We start from the raw sequence: 23173 nt of genomic DNA, 5'->3' as shown, positions 1-23173 counted from the left end.
ATTTATCCTGTTGTCAGTAATGTACTCCTCAAGCTGGAAGTAGCTGTAAGCCCCTTTTATTTGCAAAAGGAATTAAAGTCATGCTGCCAAGTAGAACATTATTTATTTAACTGACTTAGCAGCTGGAACCAGCCCTTTTGCTTTAGCAAGAAATGTTCATTGTGTTGACCGGCACCGGAGAGCATGTTTTGTTTACTTCAGACAAGAAGTTAAGAGCTTTGTTTGAATCATTCCTTTTTCTGTCTCGCCCTATTTATATTTTACAGCCACAGTTGTTTCAGAAGTGCATACAGGCCTTTGGAGGCCTGTGATGTCTGCTACGCATTAGTAATGTGTGTGGTAAAACCATGACCAAGACTGCCATACCTGCATGGACCATAAATAGGCAGTTCACAACAGAAGAAATTCAGATGGCAGGAAATTTATGAGAAAAATAAGCCTCACAGATAATCAAAGATATGTCACTAAAAATACATGACAGTGAGGAGCACCTGACTGGCTCAGTCGATGCAGCTTGCAACGCTTGATCTCAGGGTCATAAGTTTGAGCCCCACATTTGGTGTGCAGATTGCTTAAGAAATAAAATTTTTAAAATTACATATACATACATATATATGTATTATATATAAATATAAATATGCCAATGAAATGGTAAAGATAGTTAAGAAATGAAGATTCCTGTGCTAGGAAGGGTATGGGGAAGAGCACTCTGGTGGAAATGTAAATTGATACGATCCTTTGGGAGGAAAGTTTGAAGTCTATATTTCAAGTTTTAAAATATGTACATTCTTTGTTCCAGTATATTCCACTACTAAGAGAGACTATCCTGAGGAAATAGGGGGACAGGCATGTCAAGATAAGTGTAAATTGCGATCGTCTAAAATAATGAAACACTGGATATAATATCTAAACATAGATTTAATAATTTTAACCTTGTAGATATAGCTATTGTAAAATAAAGACTTGCATTATTAAGTTTGTGAAAAAATGGTTTCAAAGTGACTTTATAGTCCAGTTTATATAAAATTAGATATGTGCATTTGTATTTCTAGAATAACATACTAACACTTAAATGCCTTTAAAATGTAGATGCAAATAAAAATATTTTAAGGTCTAAACCAAAATGTAGACTCTCCTTGCCAAATTCTGAGTGGTATAAACTATCTTTGTCTCATAAACTACTACTATTTGTAGAGCCTAAAACATGTTCTCATCATCACTCATACTCTCCTAAATAATCCCGACTTTCTTAAAAAAAAAGTTGTAGCTCATCCTAACTATTAAGGATTTTTATTGTCAGCGTGAAGAATCTAGTACTCTTTTAACCAGCAAGGAGCCAATACATAGTTATTTTGTAGTTTTATTTTTATGCTGCATTAGTTAAAATACTCAAGACAGTGTTTGGTAAAAAAGCATTATATGTAAAGAAAACCGGGTGGAAAAAAAATGAGATTTCAGGGGGGAAAAAAACATCTCTTTCTTCACTTTGATTTTGTTCATTTGTGCCTTGCCTCTTTCTAGATGTACTTAAAGTGCCTAGATGTCCCAATAACGTGTATGCTGAGCATAAAAATGTGTTGACATACGTGAACAAACCAGCTGTACCATCATACTGCCTCCAAGGTGATGATGATTTATGACAAAATATAGTTCCCCAAACACTCAACATTCCTGAACTAGAGACTTCACCTTTATTTTTATTTATTTTTTAAAGATTTTATTTATTTATTCATGAGAGACACACAGAGAGAGAGAGAGAGAGAGAGAGAGGCACAGACATAGGCAGTGGGTGAAGCAGGCTCCCTCTGTGCAGGGAGCCCGATGTGGGACTCGATCCTGGGTCTCCAGGATCAGGCCCTGAGCTAAAGGCAGCGCTAAACTGCTGAGCCACCTGGGCTGCCTGAGACTTCACCTTTAACACATGAAAGAAATGATTCAAAATCACCTTTCTTGCCAGGTCAACAGAAAACCAGTGTGGCCATGCAGTTCAGTCAGGGAGAAGAGCTTAAGAAAAAGCACTGCTGTAACTAGCAGGGTTCATATGTAAATGACCTGTAACCATGTACAGTACAGCCAGATAGAGACATATAGAGACATAGAAGGGAGGAAGGGAGTAGGAGAGGGAAGGAGTTTTAGAGCTCACCTGCTGTTTGCTGGGCACTAAGCTTAACTCTTGGCTGTGCACGATAATTTTTTTAAAAATTTATTTATACATGAGAGACACACAGAGAGAGGCAGAGACACAGGCAGAGGGAGAAGCAGGCTCCATGCAGGGAGCCCAACGCAGGACCCGATCCCAGGACTCCGGGATCATGCCCTGAGCTAAAGGCAGATGCTCAACCACAGAGCCTCCGAGGCGTCTCTGTGCATGGTCTTATTTAGTATGCTGTAGGCACATGTATAATGTTCAGGTGGTAGTTCATTCCAAATGTTCCTGAATAAATCAAGCTTCTCCTGATGTTGCTTTTACCAGCTGCATCCCATGGGCTCCCTAGATCTGCCAGTTATGCAGTTAGTTGCTGACGATTCCAGATTTCCCCTCCTCCTACCACTACTCAGGATTCCATCCGCCACTACTGCAACCATGTGCCATAGCAGGGTGAGGAGATTATGTGAAGAGATCTCCCAGACTCCTCCAGCTTCAGAAATGGAGCTGTGAGCAAGACTTTGTTTTCATTTTACTAACTGTATCTGTCTCCTTCCAAAAAAGGATTTGAAGTGCCCAAATCTTCCAACAGCACATGTGCCATGAGACATTTCAAAAGAGGGAGAGAACCATAGGAATTCTACACAGAAGGGCAAGATATAAAAATGCAAGGTAAGACAGTGAGGAAAGGAGAGAGTAAAAGTCTCCCTCTGACTGGAAAGGAGAAAAGAGGGTGTGTTGCAGGAGAAAGATTTAGGACAGTTGGTCACAGTAGTGGAGCTCCTTATGATGTTTAGTGATTAAAATAGGTGGCACATGTGCAGGGTGAGCACTTAGCTTTGTGGCAGGTTTGTCCCTGAGTCTTTCCCAGAATCAGGAAAGATTAGGACAACTTCAAGCCAAGCCTTCCAGAACCTTGAGCCCATTCCATACCCATGATGCTTGTCCTGCTTAGCTGTACCGAAAATGTGGACCTCTCTTATGCTGACATCTCCCTGAATGGGCTTGAGTCCCTTCCTATCTTTCCATCCCCTTACCACTGTTCCAGACTCTCCTGCAAAGTTCTAAGAAGGAGCCTGTGGGCTATGTCTGGCCCTCTGCCACTCTCTTCAGCCTGCCATGCCACTTTTATCCCTATGTGGCACCCACTGGCAATAGCCAAGAGTGTGCTGTCTCCATTAGAGGGAGCAAAGTCTTTACCACTCCCTGTTGTCTTCCCAGTCTTAGCTGTGTTCCATTTCTTGGTCTGGATGGTGATCAGATGAGTCTATTCAGTTTGTGAAAATTCATAGATTACTTATTTTTTTTGTATTTTTCTATACGTGTTGTTCATAAGTGTTTTAAAGGTTTTTGATTGATTAAAAAGCAGAGTCTTGATTTCTCTGGACAGACCTTATGCAATAGACATCACTATTTTCCCTTCTTTGTAGATGAGGATATGTGGACATGGAAAGGTCAGGCAGTCCTGTTCATGGTCATACTGGTCCATGACCAAACTCAAATCACACCAGGTGGCCTGTGCTTGCCTCGTCCCAGGAGAGTGTTCAGTCATGAGGTACTCTGACTCTCTTCTTGGCTTCTCTGTGCTGCCACTCTGTGCAATATCCAAAGCGTGCTTTACAGAGGCACATTTACATTGTTCTTTTATGTTCTATGGAAGAATAAAGATGGCCATAAATTTTCTGCTACTCTTCCTATTGGAATGTGGGATCAGATTCCCCTCCTTTTGTTTTTTTTGTTTTGTTTTGTTTTGTTTTTTGGATTCCCCTCCTTTTGAATTTAAGCTGACTTTGGTGATTTGCTTAATTGGTAGAATGCAATGAAAATGACACTGTGTGACATACGAGGGGAACAATAAGAAGACTTGCACATCTGCCATGGCTTCCTTGGCCACTGACTCTTAGAATACAGCTGCCATGATGTAAGGAAGCCCAAGGAGCCCCATCAAGAGGCCCAGAGGAAAAGGAAGTAAGGATGTTGGCCAGAAGCTCCAGGTGAGCTCCTAGCCCATGGCTGGCACCAACTTTCCAGCCATAGGTGTGTATCCTCCAGCCTCAGTTGAGTGACCCCAGCTAGTGCCACATGATGAGCCGAGATGAGCTGTCTCCACTGAGCCCTGCCCAAATTGCAGACTTCACAAATAAAGAAATGACTTTTGCTGTTTAAGCTGCTAAATTTGGGGATGGTATGTTATGCAGCCGCAGGTAACCGGAACACGTGCCAGCTTTGCTGAGCCAGTATAAGTTAGATTAAATGTGAGCTCAAAAAGTTTCATTTCCTTTAATATTATGTATCACAGGAAGTCTCCTCTAGGTAAAATGTAACTCTTAATTCAAACCAGCCCTGAAATTCAGTCCCAGAAACCAGTCTTGCATAAAGATGTTTTTTTCTCTGTCCTCACTAAAGCCAATTACCAAAGACCACCCACATTAGTATGCACTTACTGACTAAATTGGAGTCTTCTAAGAAAAAACACATTTGCTGGTAGAGTGTCAACAAAGCGCCATCAGAATAATTGCAGAAGCTGAATCAATGTAAAATCAGACTGTATATGAATCTATGAGTCACTGGAAATTAGGTAAAAGAGCTACACAGTCTAAAGTTAGTTCCTCACATTAGCTAAAAGGGCAAAAGAATATCATCTAACAGTTTTCTTTGGAGCTCCCCACTCACACAAGACATTTGCTTGGCAAATATTTTCCCAACAAGACAGCACAATTACATAGGGTGTGTTCCATGAGGCCTGACAGGCCAAGTTGGAGAGTGATTGATTACTGGTGTGTTTACTCCAAAGGAAAGTCATGGGATTATTGTTCCCATTGCGCCTCAGCCATTTCTAGTTTGTGCGGATATGCTTGTACTCTCTATAAGATAAGCAAGGAGGGGAAGAACTGCTCTTGAATGTATAGTACAGCGGTAGTAAAAGACCTTTGAGAAACTTAATACGGTTATGACTGGTGGTGAGATGCCTGTTGGAAAGGTGTTTGGCTTGTGAAAACTTAAGATGCTGTGGTGTACCTGAATAAAAAAGGCAGGTTGACAAACAGGAGGCATTCCATCGAATAATTTGTTTGGCCTATAGGTGGGTGGATAAAAGATAATGAGTTAGAAAAAGGGGTTTTTCAGAAAGGCTGAGAGGATCGACTGTGTTAGAGCAGGGTTGCTACTTAGTCTGCAACTCTGGTGAGAAAGCAGCCACAGACGATGCATAAACAAATGGACATGGCCATGTGCCAACAAAACTTTATTTATGGACATTGAAAACTGAATTTCATTAAATTTTCACATGCCACAAAATATTTTTCTTTTGATTTTTTTTCAACCATTTAAAAATATAAAAACCATTTTTAGCTTCCAAGCTGTACAAAAACAAGCAACAGGCCAAATCTGGCCCACAGGCCATAGTTTGCTGACCCTGTTGTCATTTGGGTGGGGTAAGAGTTGAATGACTGGGGGGAGAGGAAATGGCTTGCTTTCCACCCTCGACTTACATTCTTTTTTTAAAAACTTTATTTATTTAAGTAATCACTGTACCCAACATGGGCTTTGAACTTACAACCCTGAGATCAGGAGTCACATGCCCTTCTGACTGAGCCAGCCAGGTGCCCTGTGCCCTCTACTTTCTGGACTTTCATATTTTGGAAATTTTTAGGACAAGTGTGTGTGTATGTATATATATATGTGTGTGTGTGTGTGTGTGTGTGTGTATATATATATATATATATATAATGAATTTTACAATAAGAAAATTAAAGATATGTCCGTGTTAGGGTGAAAGGCAACAAAAGTCTCTATATAAGTGCTCTGATAGGTTTCAGTGAGAAGGGGATGACATGTGATTGCCCTTGGGGCTCATATTAAAATACTTCTCATTCATTCAGACTCACCTACTCGATTTTGAGTTGAAAGTCCTGTGTGCTCACTCCAAAAAGAAGAGATCTGTTTATTTATTTATATTATTTTTTAAAAATTTTATTTATTTGAGAGGAACAGAATGCGTGCGCTTGCGCAGGTGCACACATACAGGAGCAGGGGGAGGGGCAAAGGGAGAGGAAGAGGGAAAAGCAGATTCCAAGCTGGGCAGGGAGCCCTCCAAGGGGCTCGATCCCAAGACCAGGAGATCATGACCTGAAGTGAAGTCAGGTGCTTAACCGACTGAGCCACCCAGGTGCCCCAAGAAGAGATTTATTTATTAAATTATAAACAGTGTAAGGCAAGTGGTGTTACTAATTATAAATATTTTCATCTGCTTATTAAAGGAGGCCCATTAACGTAGCTGCCTGGACATAGATGCTTGAAAGCATTACCGTATTTCTTTTTAAATGCTGTGTTACTCAGAACAATTTAGACTACTCTCTTTTCTCATTTGACCCACAAAGCTTTTATGGTACCTGTCCTAGGCTGTTTTGCATTAGGGTTGTTTATGTTCTTCTTTCGTCTGTCTTCATTTTCTATAAATTTCCTTGAAGGCATGGCACTGGAGCTATAGATCACAACTTCCTTCCTTTTTTTCCTTTCCTTCCTTCCTTCATCCATTCAACAAATATTTACTGAGTGCCTTCTGTGTACTAGACATTTTCCTAGGCCCTGAAAACTAGGAGTGAACAAAACAAAGTTCCTGATCTATGGAGCACACATTCTTTGTTAAATCTGATTTTGTCCTATTCACCTGAAGTAATGTTTTCCTGCAGGGCTGACAAATGAGTTTCACCTCACAGGTCTACTCCGATTGATAATTAGTGGCTGGTTGAGGTAGCATGTTAGGAGGCATTCTGAGAATCAACTAGAAAGAGGACTCTCTTCTATCATTCAGCTGGGGAGAAGGGTGTGAGAGCCATGGTCACATATGTGGTATATCTTACGTGGGTTGTGAAACCCAGCCCAGGGTAGGCAGATAAAGGGGAGTGTGACCTGGTGATGATAGAATGCATACAGATCTGGTGTCAGACAGGATTCAGATGAATTATTTTTCCTTTTTTTTTAAGATGTTATTTATTTATGTATTTATATATTTAAGAGAGTGAGAGAGTGTACATGTGAGCAGTGGGAGGAGCGGAGGGGGAGGGACAAGCAGATTCCACACTGAATTCAGACCTCGTCACAGGGCTCAGTACCATGACCCTGAGATCATGACCTGAACTAAAATCAAGAGTTGGATGCTGAACCAGCTGAGCCACTCCAATTTCTTTGCTTTAAAAAAATTAATTTATTTTAAAAAGGATAGCAGAAGATTCTTAAATGTTTTATTATTGGCCTTTAATAGAAATAAGGTATATATGTAAAGTGGCAGGAGATTTTAAGATCCTAAATGTATATGGTGTAAAAAAATGTGAAACAAAGGAAGTAGTCAGACTTCTTTCGGGTTAATTAAATGTTGTATTGAACAATGAGAAGATGATCCATTTTAAAGAATGGCATTTCTTTTTACGTAAGTGTTTTTCTATCTTACATGGTCATAAAATCATAGACTCCCTGTAACTCCCCAAAGACACTTTTATCCTCAATTAAAGATCCAAGATGTATGGTGCCATAGCTCTTCACAGAATATTTTAAGAAGGCATCAACCAAATATTTTAGTGCAAGTGCACTCAGTAGTTGAATTCAGTAAGCATAGGGTATTTTATTGATCAAGGACTCAAAAAAATCAAGGGTACTTATTAGGTAAAGATACCATGGTTTTTATTCTGGTTTTTAGTATGTATATGTGCATGTGTTGTGTATGCATATATGTGTGTATTTACATTTCAGTTGACCAACACATTAGTTATCTTTTGGAAATTATGGCTCACAGAAGAATTTCTACTTACATAGAAAGCACAGTGAGCAAATCACTATAGCCTTTTCTATCCCCTGTCAAGAACTGATTTCTTTTCTGCCTCTTTGTGACATAACTCATGAGGCCTCAGTTTTCTCATCTTTAAAATGAGGAAAATGACATCTACTTCAGAAGACTGTTATAAGGGTTAATTATTATTTTTTAAAGACCTTGGGATCATGACCTGAGCTGAAGGCAGATGCTTAACTGACTGGGCCACCCAGGCAGCCAAGCATCTAACTCTTGATCTCAGCTCAGGTCTTGATCTCAGGGTTGTGAGTTCGAGCCCTGTGTTGGGCTCCACACTGAGCATGGAACCTACTTTAAAAAAATGTATAAAGAACCTCCTTACAAAAGAGGAGAGACAATTCAGGAGATAGAGTAGGACTACTTCAGGTGGGTGGCAGAAGTGCTGACTCTAGTCTCAGACCTAAAGAGAGAGGGAGTAGTTACCAGAACCCAGGGATAAGACACCATGTGGAGGGAGTTGCCTGACCGTATTTGTGACTTTTGGTTAAGGGATGCAGCCAGCGAAACATGGACAAGGAAAATGAGGAGATGAATACTCAGCCTCACTCCTTTCTCCCTTACCTCCCCCTCCCAGTTTCTCTAGGGGTAAGCCCAGCTAGAAGCTCCTAGATGCAATGCATCTCTGAGGGTTCCCAGAGCAAGCAGAGCAATCCTGAGGGGCAGGTGGAAGATAATCAGCACTGCTGAGATCCTTAGGCATGACTAGGAAATGGTGAGACAACTGCATTGCACACCAAGATCACACTTCCCGGTGGTTGTACAGATTCAGACATTCTTAGCTCCAGCTGTTGAACAGATGGCTGGATCCACCAGGTAGATAGTCACAAATTGCTTTTTATGAATGTACATGTGGAAAGTCTCTGACAGTGATTTAGTTGGAAGACAAAAAAGAATGACAGTTGGTACTTCTACCTAGCTTTTGAAGCCGATTCACTATTGCATGAGCCATCCTCTTAAAAAAACTCAGTTCACTTACATAAATGAATACAAGAATACATCCTTCTCAGAGACAGATGTGGCTTCTGTTAGTCTGCACAGGTTTTGAGATTTCTCATGGAGATGGGAAGTTTTAATATGAGTATAATATGCATTAGTAATTAAATATGAATCTCTTATGCTGTTTAGATTTTAGATAAAACTGCCCTTGGTTTTTTTTTTTAATTTTAAGTAATCTCCATACCCAGCCTGAGGCTCAAACTCAGAACGCCATGATCAAGAGTCACATGCTCTACCAATTGAGCCAGCTAGTGCCCCAAGAGTGCCCTTGATTTTAGATTGCTGACTCTGTAGCATATTGTGGACTATCCATCTTAGCGGTTCATCTTGGAGGTAAATGGCTTGACTTGAAAGGCCATAGGAATTATTCTCTGGTCTTTTTGTGTGTTAGGTAGTCTCAAACATGCTGACCAGGATGATAATTGGGACATTTTCTACCAGGAATCAACCACTTGGAATTAACTGTCATCTTTGTTATTGTACTCTGTGTACTACAGGTGAAACCCAGAATTACTGAAATATAAACTGAACATGTAAAAGCTCTGCATGACATATCTACCAAGAGCCTTAAGGTTTAGATAATATGTTGGTAACCATGTAGGAACTCACACCCCACTTGTGAGAATGTAAATTAAGTTGTTGATTTTAAATAACTGGCAGTTTCCACTGAAGCCATACAAATACCTATCTCACGAACAACAGTTCTTAGGTCTATATGCAAGAAAAATGAGTGTATACATATATCCACCAAAAAGACATGTAGAAGGGTATTTATAGCACCCTTCTTCATAAAGGCTCCAAACTAATAACAAATAGGCATCAACAGGGAAAAGGATAAAATAAGTTGTGGTTCACTCATATAGTGAAATACTTCACAGCAATAAAAGCAGTGAACTGATTATTAAAATAATGAGCTAGGGGCGCCTGGGTGGTTCATTGGTTGCGTGGCCAACTCTTGTTTTTGGCTGGGATCATGATCTCTGAGCGGTGGGATCAAGACCAACATTGAGCTGTGCCCTCAGCACAGAGTCTGCTTGTCCCTCTCCCTGCCCTTGTCCCCACTCATGCACTTTCTCTCTCAAATAAATTTTAAACAATAAAATAAAATAATGAGCTAATGACACATGCAAAACTATAGATGAGTCTCAAAGATATTATGTTGGGTAAAAGAAGCCAGACACAAATAGAGTACCTGTATGAAGTTAGGGACAGGTAAAATGAACTGATGGTGAGAGAATTTTTTTTTTTAAGATTTTATTTATTTATTCATGAGAGACACACAGAGAGAGAGAGAGAGCGAGAAAGAGGCAGAGACCCAAGTAGAGGGAGAAGCAGGCTCCATGCAGGGAGCCCAATGTGGGACTTGATCCTGGGTCTCCAGGATCACACCCTAGGCTGAAGGCGACGCTAAACTGCTGAGCCACCCAGGCTGGCCATGGTGAGAGAAATTAAAAAAAAAAAAAAAAAAGATTATGCCTTTTATGCTGGAATGGGGTTAGGGAGGTATTTATTTAGAAGACTTGTAATGAAACCTTCTGGGGAGTTGAAAATTTCTTTATTTTTGTTGTTTTGAAGATTTATTTATTTAGAGAGAGAACACAAGTGGGAGGAGCAGGTAAAGGGAGGGAGAATCTTAAGCAGACTCCATGCTGAACATGGAGACTGATATAGGGCTTGATCCTACAACCCTGAGATCACGACCTGAGCTAAAACCATGAATCAGATGCTCAACTGACTGAGCCACCCAGGCATCCTAGAAGTTGAAAATTTCTTATACTTTGATATGGATGGTGTTACAGAGATATACCTATATAAAAATTGTTAAGATTGCATGCTTTAGATTATGAGCTTGACCTACCTAGCTTCTTATATATTATACTTAAATAAAAATGTGTTTGTTTGTTTGTTTGTTTGTTTTAGAAAGTGTATTGAGTGCTAAAGCCAAACTCTGATAAATGTAGCAAGGATAATACCAGAAAAACATAATGAAACATTTACCTTACTATAGAGTATGCTGACAGATATAATCTTTCTGGAGAGTTTGTCAGTGTGGATTAAAAAACCTTAGGCAGGGTTTAGGGGACACCTGGTTTGTTCATTTGGTAAAGCATGCAACTCTTGATCTTGGAGTCCTGAGTTTGAGCCCCATGATGGGGAGTAGACTATACTTTAAAAAATTATTCTTTTAATCCTAAAAAAAACCCACCTTAGGAATAAGGTTTTGACTGTTGACACTTTTGACATAGCAATGTCCTATAGAAATCATTTAGAACTTATGTACAGGTTTATCTATAAGGGTGTTTATTTTAGTGCCCTTTTGAACACTGAGCATTTGGAAACAATCCAGTGTTCAATTTTGAGAATGGATAAATATCCTGTGATAATATGCAAGTATTTAAACAACATGGTGGAAGAGGGGGCTGTGTTTGTATTCATGTGTATTTCTACTGAGGAAACATAATAGGCATAGTAAACAGACTCCAGAAAACTGTTCGTTTACTCAAAAAGTGGCTCTAGCGATGATGAAGACATTTGATATATGTATATGGAATCAAATAGAAAAGTATTAATAGACATCTGATTATACATTATTCATCTCCCTGGAAGAAAAATATTATGGGTCTTAGATTTCTTCCTTTAATCTATTTATTCTCATATTCTTTGGTGTAGCCTTAGATTCAGTGTCTGTGTTTCTGATTCAAATTCAACAAATGAAATCTCATCTGTGGCCTCCAAACACAAGTTTTCCTATCTAACAATTACTGGTTAAAGAAACTCTAGCCCTCAAGGGAGAAAAAAAAAATCTGGAGATATTTATGTTCCCAGATTTTAAGCTAGGCTCTAAAGCTTTAGTAATCAAAATAGCATGGTACAAGCACAAAACAGACACATAGACCAGTAGAACAGAATAGAGTCCAGAAACAAACCCACACCTCTATGGTCAATCAATCTAGATGAAGCAGGAATGAATATACAATGGGAGATAGACAGTCTCTTCCACATTGGTGCTGGGAAAACTGGACAGCTACATGCAAAAGAATGAAACTCGATCACTTTCTTACACCAGATACAAAAATAAACTAAATATGGATTAAAGACCTAAATATGATATCTGAAACTGTAAAATGCCTAAAAGAAAACATAGGCAGTAATTTCTCTGACATTGGCCATAGCAGTATATTTATGAATATGTCTCCTCAAGAAAGGAAACAAAAGCAAAAATAAACTATTAGGACTATACCAAAATAAAAAGCTTTTGAATAGCAAAGGAAACGATCAACAAAATAAAAAAGCAACCTACCAAATGGGAGGAGATATTCACAAATGATATGTCTGATAAGGGATTAATGTCCAAAACACATAAAGAACTTACAGAACTCAACACCAGAAAAACAAATCTGATTTTAAAAAGGGCAGAGGATCTGAATGGATGGTGAGCAGACACGTGCAAAGATGCTTAACGTCACTCATCATCAGGGAAATGCAAATCAAAACCATAGTGAGATATCACCTTACACCTGTCAGAATGGCTAAAGATAAAAAGAAATAACATGTGGGTGAGGATGTGGAGAAAGAGGAGCCCTCATACACTGTTGGTGGGAATGCAAACTGGTGCAACCACTGTGGAAAACAGTGTGGAGATTCCTCCAAAAATTAAAAATAGAACTACCCCATAATCTAGTAATCACCCCATGAGTATTTATTCAAAGAAAATAAAAGACTAATTGGAAAAGATATATGCCCCCCCTCTTAATTGCAGGATTACTTACAATAGCCAAGATAGGGAAGCAACCTAAATGTCCATCGATAGAATGAATAAAGAAGATGTGGTGTGTGTTCGTGTGTACGTGTGTATCTTAGGAAATAGTAGTTTTCAGTAGTAGGAAGAATCACCTTATTTTTAAGGTTGCCTTGTATTCAATCATTTTTTTTTAACTTCTCAGAACCTCAATTTCTGCATCTGTAAAATGGAAATTGCCTTAGTAGTATGGGATGAGTTAGTGTCTGACACATCTAAAAGTAATAAAATACTGTATGTCAACTGTAGCTCAAGTAAGAAAATAGTGTCTGGCATGAGGCAAGTACTCAGTAAGTTGTAACTCTATATATCTCTGTGTACACATGCATAATAATTCACATCTATATAGCTCTATATCTTTTTTTTTTTTTTTAAGTAAGCTCTATGCCTACCAGGCTCGAACTCATGACCCTGAGTTGTTATTAGGTTTTCACCTCCTACCTGGTACCATATTTGGCCACACTAGGCCCCATGATTTTTGCCTGAAATCTCTTTTTTGGTTTGTCATAGATGGCAAAAAAAAAAAAAAAAAAAGCTTTGGTCTTGTTTTATTCTCCAGGCCACATCAAACTGGGATTTTTGTAGAATTACAGATATTTTCTTGGAAAATTAAATGTGACAACAGCAGGTTTTAACCTTTTTCAAAACTTTTTAATCAAGAGAATTCTTACCTCATTCATTTGTTCGTTTCACAAATATTTACTGAATACCAGTCAGAACTTGCACATAGAGCTAGATGCTGAGAACATAGTGAACAAAACAAAAAGAAGCCTCCTTGATTCCCGGAGATCATATTCTGCTGGGCGTGCCCTCAGTGTGTCGCTCCTGCTGCGGCTCCAGAAACTCTGGAAGCCTCAGCCCGCATCCCCCTGTCGTGGATGAACTGAGTCCTGGAGGTCAGCCCCCCACTTGCTTTGGGGGGGCACAGCTGTTCGCTTCCAGGCAAAGAGGCCCTCCATCTCCTCCACCCTGCCGGACTTCTAAATGGATCAGCGGGTCTGCAGCCCATGCCATCCGGAACCTTCTCTCCAGGAATCCAGGAATTCCATTGACCTGAACTTCTTGTCACACAAAACCTTGACTGAAGACTTAGGGGAAAAAAATCCTTAAACAAATACCAAGTTTGTTCACATGACTTCTTTGTGATGTGAAAGGAAAACCAGGAAAATGTGTCAGCCCCCTTTGGCATGAACCAGAGAGATTTTCAGGGAAGGGTGAGGGACTCTAGTCCAGAATCTCTTCAGATTCTTGAAACCACAAGGATTATTGCAAAGATAAAAAGCAAAAGCAAACACTAAAGCTGTGAACAAAGAGGGAACACAAAGAGGGGAAATCCTTCTTGGAAACCAGCTTTCCTCCAGAGGAGGAAAACACGAACGTGCTAAACCATTGTGTCAGCCAGAGTACTGAACACACAGGGCCTTCGGTGTGGTGCCTCCTTGCTCCCCGGCTCCCTGAGGCAATGGCCAAGGCCGTGTTTCTAGTTGGAAATTACTGTTTGGCTGCTGGGGCGGAGATTGACATCACCAACTCGGCCCCATCCTCCATCGGGGAGCGGGGACTCCAACACTAAGTGGGAAGGTGACTTTGGGAGTGGGGTAAACAGGGGTGAGAGGGCCGGGTCTCTGCTCCTCTCCCTTATAATCCCTTTCACTATTTCCCATATTCCACATATGAGTGAAACCATATGATGATTGTCTTCCTCTGATTGACTTATTTCACTCAGCATCATACCCTCCAGTTCCATCCGCATCGAAGCAAATGGTGGGTGTTCGTAGTTTCTAATGGCTGAGTAACATTCCATTGTATGTATAGACCACATCTTCTTTATCCATTCATCTGTAGAAGGACATTGTGGCTCCTTCCACAGTTTGGCTATTGTGGAAGTTGCTGCTATGAACATTGGGGTGCAAGTGTCCTGGTGTTTCGCTACATCAGTGTCTTTGGGGTAAATCCCCAGCAGTGCAATTGCTGGTTTAGTTGTAACACAGGTTAACAAGGTCGAGAGAGGGATTTTTAAGGATGGGGAACATTAACAGTATGTTGCTGTGCTCCTGGAAATAATGCATGGAGAGAGAAAACGTGATGATGTAGGAAGGACAGGGGAGAATTGTTGGCAGGAGGCACTCGAATAGGAAGGCTGGCTGGGGGCACCTGGGTGGCTCAGTGGTTGAGCGTCTGCCTTTGGCTCAGGGTGTGATCCCGGGGTCCTGGGATTGAGTCCCCCATCGGGCTCCCCGCAGGGAGTCTGCTTCTCCCTCTGCCTGTGTCTCTGCCTCTCTGTGTCTTTCATGAATAAATAAAATCTTTTTTTTAAAAAAAGAGGAACTTTAAAAAAAAAAAAGGAAGTCTGGTTAGGACTCAGAGTAGAGGGAGAGGGGTTGACCTCAGGATAACGGACAGGTCACTGAGAAAAGTAAATGAGAGCTGTCAAAGTCATCATAGTAGTTGTATCATTATGAACAAATGGGTTTTCTTCTCTTTTTCACTATTTTCCCCTTGAAGTCCATCCGAGGACCTCACGACTAAACACAGTTTAAAAATCCTACCACCTGGGACATCTGAGTGGCTCAGCGGTTGGGCGCCTGCCTTCGGTTCAGGTTGTGATCCGGGGATCCAGGATTGAGTCCTGCATCAGGCCCCCGGCAGGGAGCCTGCTTCTCCCTCTGCCTGTGTCTCTGCCTCTCTCTCAGTCTGTGTCTCTCAGGAATAAATAAATAAATCTTTTTAAAAAATAAAATTAAAAAAATAAAAGTCCTACCACCACCTCTTGGGGCACCCAGCTGCCTCAGTTGGAAGAGTATGTGACTCTTGATCTTGGGGTTGGGAGTTCAAGCCCCATGTTGGGCATAGAGAATGCTAAAAAAAAGTCTTAAAAAAAAATTTCTACCACTTCTTGCCCATAATTTAAATAAGACATCCAGTACTCTTAACAGGATTCAGCTTATTTTGTCCAGAGGAAAAACCATGTATTAAAAACAACAATGACCACAAATAATATCCCTGCTGATGATATTTCCCTGGTGTTCTTAATGTGTTTTCACAGGATATCCCAGATGAAGCAAATGACTTTCTGTCCTTGAATGCAGTACAATGCATCCTGCCCCAGACTGTATTACATTTTGTTAGCCAGATCCAAACTGCTCAGGTTCTTCCAGGAAGTGTGTTTCTAAAAATTTCCAAAGCCTTTATAGAGAGTTCTCATGTGCCTAGATACACAGATTTGTAATGAGTAAGCGATAGAAGGTTCTTTATGTCTTCGCTAAATTGTCTGAAGCCTTGAGGGCTGTTAGAAGTGAAATTATTCTGAATTTCCAGTTTGGTTATCAAATCTCTTTATTTTTATTAAAGAGTAGAGTTATTCCCTTAGCCATCATTCATCTTACCCCTAGCAGTCCTTCTTTGTAATTATAGCTCCTGATTCAGCAAACCAAGGTTATGACACGAATGTATGTAGGAACTCACAAATCTGTTACTATCTGCCTAACGCACTAAACACCAGAGAATATTTTTGAAATTCCCTATCATATGCCACTTCAAGGAAAGTATACTAACCTTCCTCTAGGTTATAGGTGGAATACTAGCTTATCTGAAGAGGGACGCACTAGAATTGAACATAAATATAGGGAAGACCCTCATCACAGTGTACTTCTTAAGTGAATGAATGTGTATATTCAATTGGCATGATAAAGTCTCTATTTACCTCCAACTATTTCAAGAGATTGACCTGGGCCTCAAATATGAAATCCTGCAGAAAAAGTGAGAACTGCTTGAAACCAACAGCACAGAAGACTGAATTGTATTTTTGAATGTGTCCAACAGTGTATTGAATGTGTATTTTGAATGTGTCTCTGTCAAGTTGGGCATGTGGCTTGGCCTCTCTGGTCCTCAGTTTTACCATGAAAAATGAGGGGATTTGACTAAAACTGTAGTTTGTAACATGTGAAGGGGATAGGGATTTTCTTTTTCCTAAAAAGATTTTTATTATTTATTTATTCATTTATTTACTCATGAGAGATACAGAGAGAGGGGCAGAGACATAGGCAGAGGGAGAAGCAGGCTCCATGTAGGGAGCCCGATGCAGGACTTGATCCCAGGACCCTGGAATCACGCCCTGAGCCAAAAGCAGACGCTCAACCACTGAGCCACCCAGGCATCTCTATTTTATTTATTTATTTATTTTGGGGGGGGGATTTTCTTATTTCCCTCAAAAGAAGCCAGGGGTTCTAACAGCTAGCTCATTCCTTTTACATTATACTGGCGCTCAGCTTTAAGTTACTTCAACACCGATAAATTTGGTGATTCCAACTTTTAAAGTAGTTTTCAAATTGTGATGGTTTTAGAAGCAGATTTGCACCTGCCCATCCCTACTGCCACCCATGTGCCATACCTATTCAGTTGTCTCTGAAGAGTTTGGGATCAAAATCCTACATTATACCAATGGTTGCACAACTCTGAATATACTAAAAACCTTTTAATTGTACATGTTAGATGGGTGAATGGTATATGGCATGTGGTATATGAATATCTTTAAAAAGCTAGGTCAGAATTCTTTTGTTTGCAGGTGACAGAAACCGACTCAAAGTGACTCACACATTTAAAGGGGGAGTTAAGGAGCGCCTGAGTGGTTCAGTCAGTTAAATATCTGCCGTCAGCTCAGATTATGATCCTAGGATCGAGCCCCATGTCAAGGTCCCTGCTTAGCAGGTTGCCTCCTTGTCCCTCTCCTTCTACTTGCACCCCCTGCTCATTTGCTCACTCTGTCTTTGTCTCTCTCTCTCTCTCTCAAATAAATAAACAAAATCTTAAAAAAAAAATTAAAAGGGCAATTAAAAACCCATGTCATTGGAAGGTCCCACACAGACTAGATTCCAGTCTCAAATAGCATGAAATCCAAGATGCACTTTCTCCGTCTCTCAGCTCCCTCTCCTCTGTAGTAGCTCTATTATCAGGAAGACTTTCTCCACAAGTGGCCACAGCAATTTCTTAGCTGACATTTTTACCATGTTAGCAACTCCAGCAGAAACCTTTCCAGTGAAAGTTCTGGCATTATGTGTCATTGGCTTGGTTTGGGTCACATAACCATTCAATAATAACAACACTCATCTAACACTTACTGTGAACTGACTTTATTCTTGCAACATCCCATTTTATAGATGAAGAAATGAAGGCACAGGGAGGTTAAGTAACTTGCTCAGGGTCACATGGAAATGGGTATAGGAGCTGGGATTTGAAACTCAGGTAGTCTGGCCCTGAAGTTTGTAGTCTCCCTGGTCTTAAGTGGTATGCTGCCTCCAGTCACGGGAGTGAACGGAAGGGAATGTCCTGACTGCTAGTCCTGGAGCAGATCCCACATTTGCAACTGCATTCTCTCCTAACAGCCTGTGTTCCAGGCCTTTGAAGATGTCAGATATAGATCATATCAGATGCTAAAGAATTTTAGAAGGGTCTGTGAACATCCTCCACTTCAGAGACTGCAGCCATGTCTGCATCTTGTTCTCTGTAATCACCAGCATCATCCTGACTGTAGTCTTTGGAATCGAAGCCTCTGGCCTCCTTGCCAGAATTTGAGCTATGTCCAGATCCTGGCCTATCTAAAGAAAATTATGCCAGGGGCACCTGGCTGGCTTGGTCGGTGGAGTATGTGACTCTTGGTCTCGGGATTTGTAAGTCTGCTCCAAGTTGAGTGTAGAGATTACTTAAAAGTAAAATCTTTTCCAGAAAAATTTATGCCAGTATATACCCATTACCGTGGAATCCAAGGATTAGGCTTCAAATGAACGTTAGTTTTTTTTATAATGCAGATGTAGAGTTAGAAAATTAGAAGAAGGCTTCCGGTCTTTTTCTGATTCAGGAAATAAATGCACACACGATAGATACATCTAACATGTTGATCGCTGGCCCTGTTTTTCAGAGTGTAGTTCCCAGGACCACTGGTATTGGAATCACTTGGGATACTTTTTATTAAATCGTAGTATCCTGCAGTGGGCCCAAGAATATGCATTTGTTAGACACCCGAATTGATTGTTACGTTCACTCAGGTTTGAGAGTCCTCCTTGTCAGTGGCTGGGGAAAACTGGCTAAGATCTTAGACGAAGGACCTTAGGCGTCCCAAGCTGAACCCAAGGCAGCAGCCATAGGGGACATTAGGGACAGGTGGGGCAAGGGAGAAGCTCACAATCCTAGGTTCCAAGCAGCTTTGATTGTTAGACAGTACCTCTGCAGTTCACATCTCTTCACCCCTCGTGTTCAGAGGTGTGGGTGCCTGTGTTCTAGCTCTGTCGGGCAGAAAAGAATAGCACTAACAGTACCCTTCGGTAGAGAATTTTTCTCTGGGTGGTTCAGCAGTTCAGCGCCTGCCTTTGGCCCAGGGTGTGATCCTGGAGTCCTGGGATCGGGTCCTGCGTCGAGCTCCCCGCACGGAGCCTGCTTCTCCCTCTGCCTGTGTCTCTGCCCCCCCCCCCCCCCCGCTCTCTCTTTCATGAATAAATAAATAAAATCTTGAAAAAAAAGAATTTTTTAGATGAAAAAATTGCTCCTGTAAACACATTACAACCAACAATAGCTCTTGTAATATTAATAGTAGTAATTGTTAAATAAGAGCTGACGTTTACCAGATGCACTGTACTGGGCACTTTATATGCATTATCCCATTGTGTCCTTTCAGTCACCTTACAAATGGGTAAGAGCTGGTGTTATTTCCATTATCAGACAAGGAGGCTGACACACAGACATTAAGTAACTAATTTCACATCACAAACCTGGAGGCAGGGTTGGAGCTGATGGGGTTCAGGACACACTACCCCCCAATATGGCACCTTGGCATAATTGAATATTTTAAGCTGAAGGAGTTGGAGAACACAGGAGAAGCAGGAAGGTTACTCTGAACTCTTTCCACCCCCACCCCCACCCCCGTCCCCCAAACAGGCCGTCAGACCTTCTGTGAGAGAAGCCCTTCCCATACCCAGAGGAAAGAAGCATCTTTATCTCTGAAGACAAGGGGACCCTGGAAGAGTCCTAACAAACAGGCCTAGCTAAATCTCCCCCAGGTTACTACACTGACCTTTTACTCCGTGACCTGTCAAGTTGCCCCATGACTGTCCTCTCTCTTCATCAAGCCTCAGGGTAGAAGTACTCAGGTTTAACTACTTCATCATCAGTTTACTTTTCAGACCCAGCCAGGGACCTTAAGAGGGTCAAGGAAGACCTCCCTTCCTTGTGGGTCTCATTCCCACCACGTCTATTTAACATCAGAGCCCATCCATCTGCTTTCAGCCTTTGAGCCATACTGCTATGTTCTCTCAGCAAGAATCTGTGATTCTCCATGAGACCAAAATTCAGAGAATCTGAAGAAACGCTGACTGCAGCACACGTAACTTTATAATAAACTTACTTAAAAAAAAAAAAAAAGACACCCCCCCCTCCCCTGCAACCTGGATTCATCATCCTAAAAGATCTATCTGATGTGCACAGAGGCAGTTCTTTTATGTCGCAGACACCTGGTCACCAAAATTAGGAGACAGAGGTTCTCCAGGTTCTGTGGGCCCCTTCTGTGCTTCTAGAAAGTAGGTCAGATTTCTCCTACTTCCCTGGGTCTTGGAATCTCAGCTTTGGAAGACCGGTTATAGTTGCTTCTCTTGATCTGTTGTAAAGACTTTTTTCCTGGATTACAGATAGAGAGGGAGAGCAAGCCTGGAAAGACCAGCCACAGGGATCTGTCTAGAAATGTGTAAGACCACCCTGCATTAGTTTTGCTTAAATTCAAGGACCCACTTTGAGCTAAGCCCAGAGTTAATATAATGGGACTTCCAAGGATATACTACGACCTCAGAAATTCCTGAAGCGGATGGGACCCGAAGGCAGCATATGGTAGAGTGAGCTCTGGAGTCAGACTGCTCTGGCCCCAGTCCAGTGCCCCCATTGCCTTTTACAGTACTTTACCTTTCTCCACACAGGTTTTCTCACCTGCAAAAGGGAGTAATAGTAGCATATTCGCATGGAGGTCATTGGGAGCATTAAATGAAAAAAAATTTATAAAGTGTTTCACACGGTTCCCGTCCCAATGTGCTCGGTAAGCAATCTTGTTACCAGCTCTTATCACTGTTGTAACCAAAATATTATCTGTGGGAGGAGGAAGGAGATACTGCTTCTGGTAATTGAGGAAGACTTCTCTGAGAAGCATTTGATCTGGTCCCAGAAGGGAGAAATTTCTGTGAGAGGAGTGGATGATTCCACCTGGCAGGAACATAACCTGCCAGGCAGAGATGGGGCAGGCCAGGTGTGTGTGTAGGGAGTGGTGGGTGATGCAGAAGGGCGGACGTACAGAGTGTGGGGCGAGCTGCAGAAAGGGAGGAGGGAAAGACTGGTCAAGAGGTAATTTCTAGAAGGTCTCTAGTAGTGATCCTGATGTCAATCTCCCAGTCCACACAGCCTTGGGGGTGAATAGCCAGTATAAAGAAGAACTGCACTGTTTTTTCATTGTTGTTTCTGTTTTTTTATTTTTGTTTTTGCATTTGTAATACTTAGGGTCCTGGCCAGGGCTGATTTAGGAGGCTACCAGGATTACAACTTTTTTTTTTTTAATAAAGATTTTATTTATTCATTTGAGAGAGAGACAGAGAACACGAGCAGTGGGAGGGCAGAGGGAGAAGCAGGCTCCCCGCTGAGCTGAGAGCCCTACATGGGGCTCCATCCCAGGACCTGTAGATCATGACCTGAGCTGAAGGCAGACGCTTCACCAGCTGAGCCACCCAGGCACCCCATGGAGGCTACAGGGATTACTCCTGGGGCCACATGGCTCTCGACCCTTTCATAGGCCCTGAGAGCGCCACTCTCCCCTCAGGCACAGGGGCCCGGGCAGCCCAGAGGACAGGGTGGTTTGGCTGTTGCTGTCATTGGCAGTCCAGGACTGGAGAGGAAGGAGACCTAGTCTCAGTCTGCAGTGATGAAGAGGATGCCCAGAATTGTGCTGAGGCGGTGATTTTAGCTGCTGTCTGCTTGGATGTGGGATTGATTCCCTCCCACTCAGAGGTTCCTGGAGCCCAGAATGTTACATAAGTGAGAAGCTTGATGCATTTGGTCTCTGTAACACTTAATCCACCACCTCCGCCCCCATTCCAACATTTTCAATATTTGTAATATACAGGGATAGCTAAAGGGCGGGACTTGAATGTTTTAACATAAAAAAAAAAATTGAAAATGAAGTCCTAATGGTTTTCTTTGTTTGGAGAAGGCCATGGCCTTGTCTCCATAAGAAATGGGCTCAGTTGGGGAATGGGTACAGGGCTGGAGTCATGTGTGATCTTGCCCTAAGTGAGGCCTGGATTCTGAAGTGTTTAAGGAAGAGTCTCAAAGCTTGGCGGGTCTATAATTAGACTGGCCTTACAGGTTTTTCTTTGGTTAGTAAATGCACAAGCATTTAAGCTGTGGCAGGACTTGGGTACAGAGTTGTTACTTTGTCACATCCAGAGCACACTGAAAATCAGTCACTTTTCAGAGTAGACATTGCCCCAAGCTTGGGTGTGGCTTAACCTGAATCACAGTGATTTTGCTTCAACAGCACCAGTTGCAGGAATAAAAAGCAAATATGCAGGTGTTTTCAATAATGACACGTGGAATTGTTAAGCAATCACTCAATCTTTTTCTCCTTTGAATCCGCTGGTGAATGTTTGTATACATATCCAAACAGAGGGCTTCTTGGCTGAGTATGTTCTAGGTGTCTTTAAATGCTCACCTTCAATCACAAGAAATCCTGGGAATACCTTGCGTTTGTATAAAGCACATTTCTTGGCTCCACCTCATCTGAGCGGGCCCAGAACCAAGAGAGGCATTATAAACATGCTGACACTGAGCTTGGGCGACTTGCACGAGGTGTCAAGCAGTGGTTAGCCCAGAATGAGCAGCCAGCAAGGTTTTCTGCCTCCAGATCAGTGTCACAGAATAGTGGGGCTTGATTGATTTTTCTAAAGCCCTGATTCAGCTTCCCAAGAGAACCGGAGTAGGTCATCTTTTTGTTTCTTTGTTATGTTGACCCAATTACACATCTTCTTTTCTGTAGATTTCTCCATCCTCTGGGATGTGGAAAGCAAATTTTATGCATAACGTAGGATTTTTTTTTTAAACCAAAATGATAAGCAAAATCTGAATTTCTTTGGAATAGGAAACAGGGAAAAACAAATACCTTATCTATGCTGATTGCTCACATAGATATGCTAACCAAAACTCTGAAAAGAGTTGGGTTTTAGAAATTCAAATTATTTCGTTGTCACCTAAAATAGAACCTTCTTTCCCTTGAACCACTGGTCTAGCTCTCTCTCCATCCTCCTCTTCATAAGCCAGCTTTGGAGAGAGCTGGCTGCCTCCCTGTCCTCATTTCCTCCCCTCCCTT

The 23173-nt window shown here is 41.5% G+C and overlaps 1 protein-coding gene across 18 annotated transcripts in view; it reads left to right on the top strand.

Annotated features, from left to right (window-relative positions):
* TMCC3 (transmembrane and coiled-coil domain family 3) overlaps nt 1-23173 on the top strand; it is a 254360-nt gene that overhangs the window by 134044 nt on the left and 97143 nt on the right. For 7 of the 18 annotated variants that reach the window (XM_072724588.1, XM_072724596.1, XM_072724593.1 and 4 more), the window contains one exon: nt 20742-20857. The exons of 10 other annotated variants lie outside the window; for them this stretch is intronic. In XM_072724588.1, the coding sequence (XP_072580689.1) occupies nt 20849-20857 (9 nt within the window). In that variant the 5' untranslated portion in view covers nt 20742-20848. Of the gene's footprint in view, nt 1-3576; nt 3702-3959; nt 4141-20741; nt 20858-23173 lie in introns of those variants that run through there. One more of the 18 variants, XM_072724591.1, reaches the window with a different exon arrangement.

Source organism: Vulpes vulpes, chromosome 10 (assembly GCF_048418805.1).
Source record: "Vulpes vulpes isolate BD-2025 chromosome 10, VulVul3, whole genome shotgun sequence".
Taxonomy (NCBI): Eukaryota; Metazoa; Chordata; class Mammalia; order Carnivora; family Canidae; genus Vulpes; species Vulpes vulpes.
The sequence above is the reverse complement of the archived record's forward strand: the minus strand, read 5'-3'. Positions and strand labels throughout refer to the sequence as shown.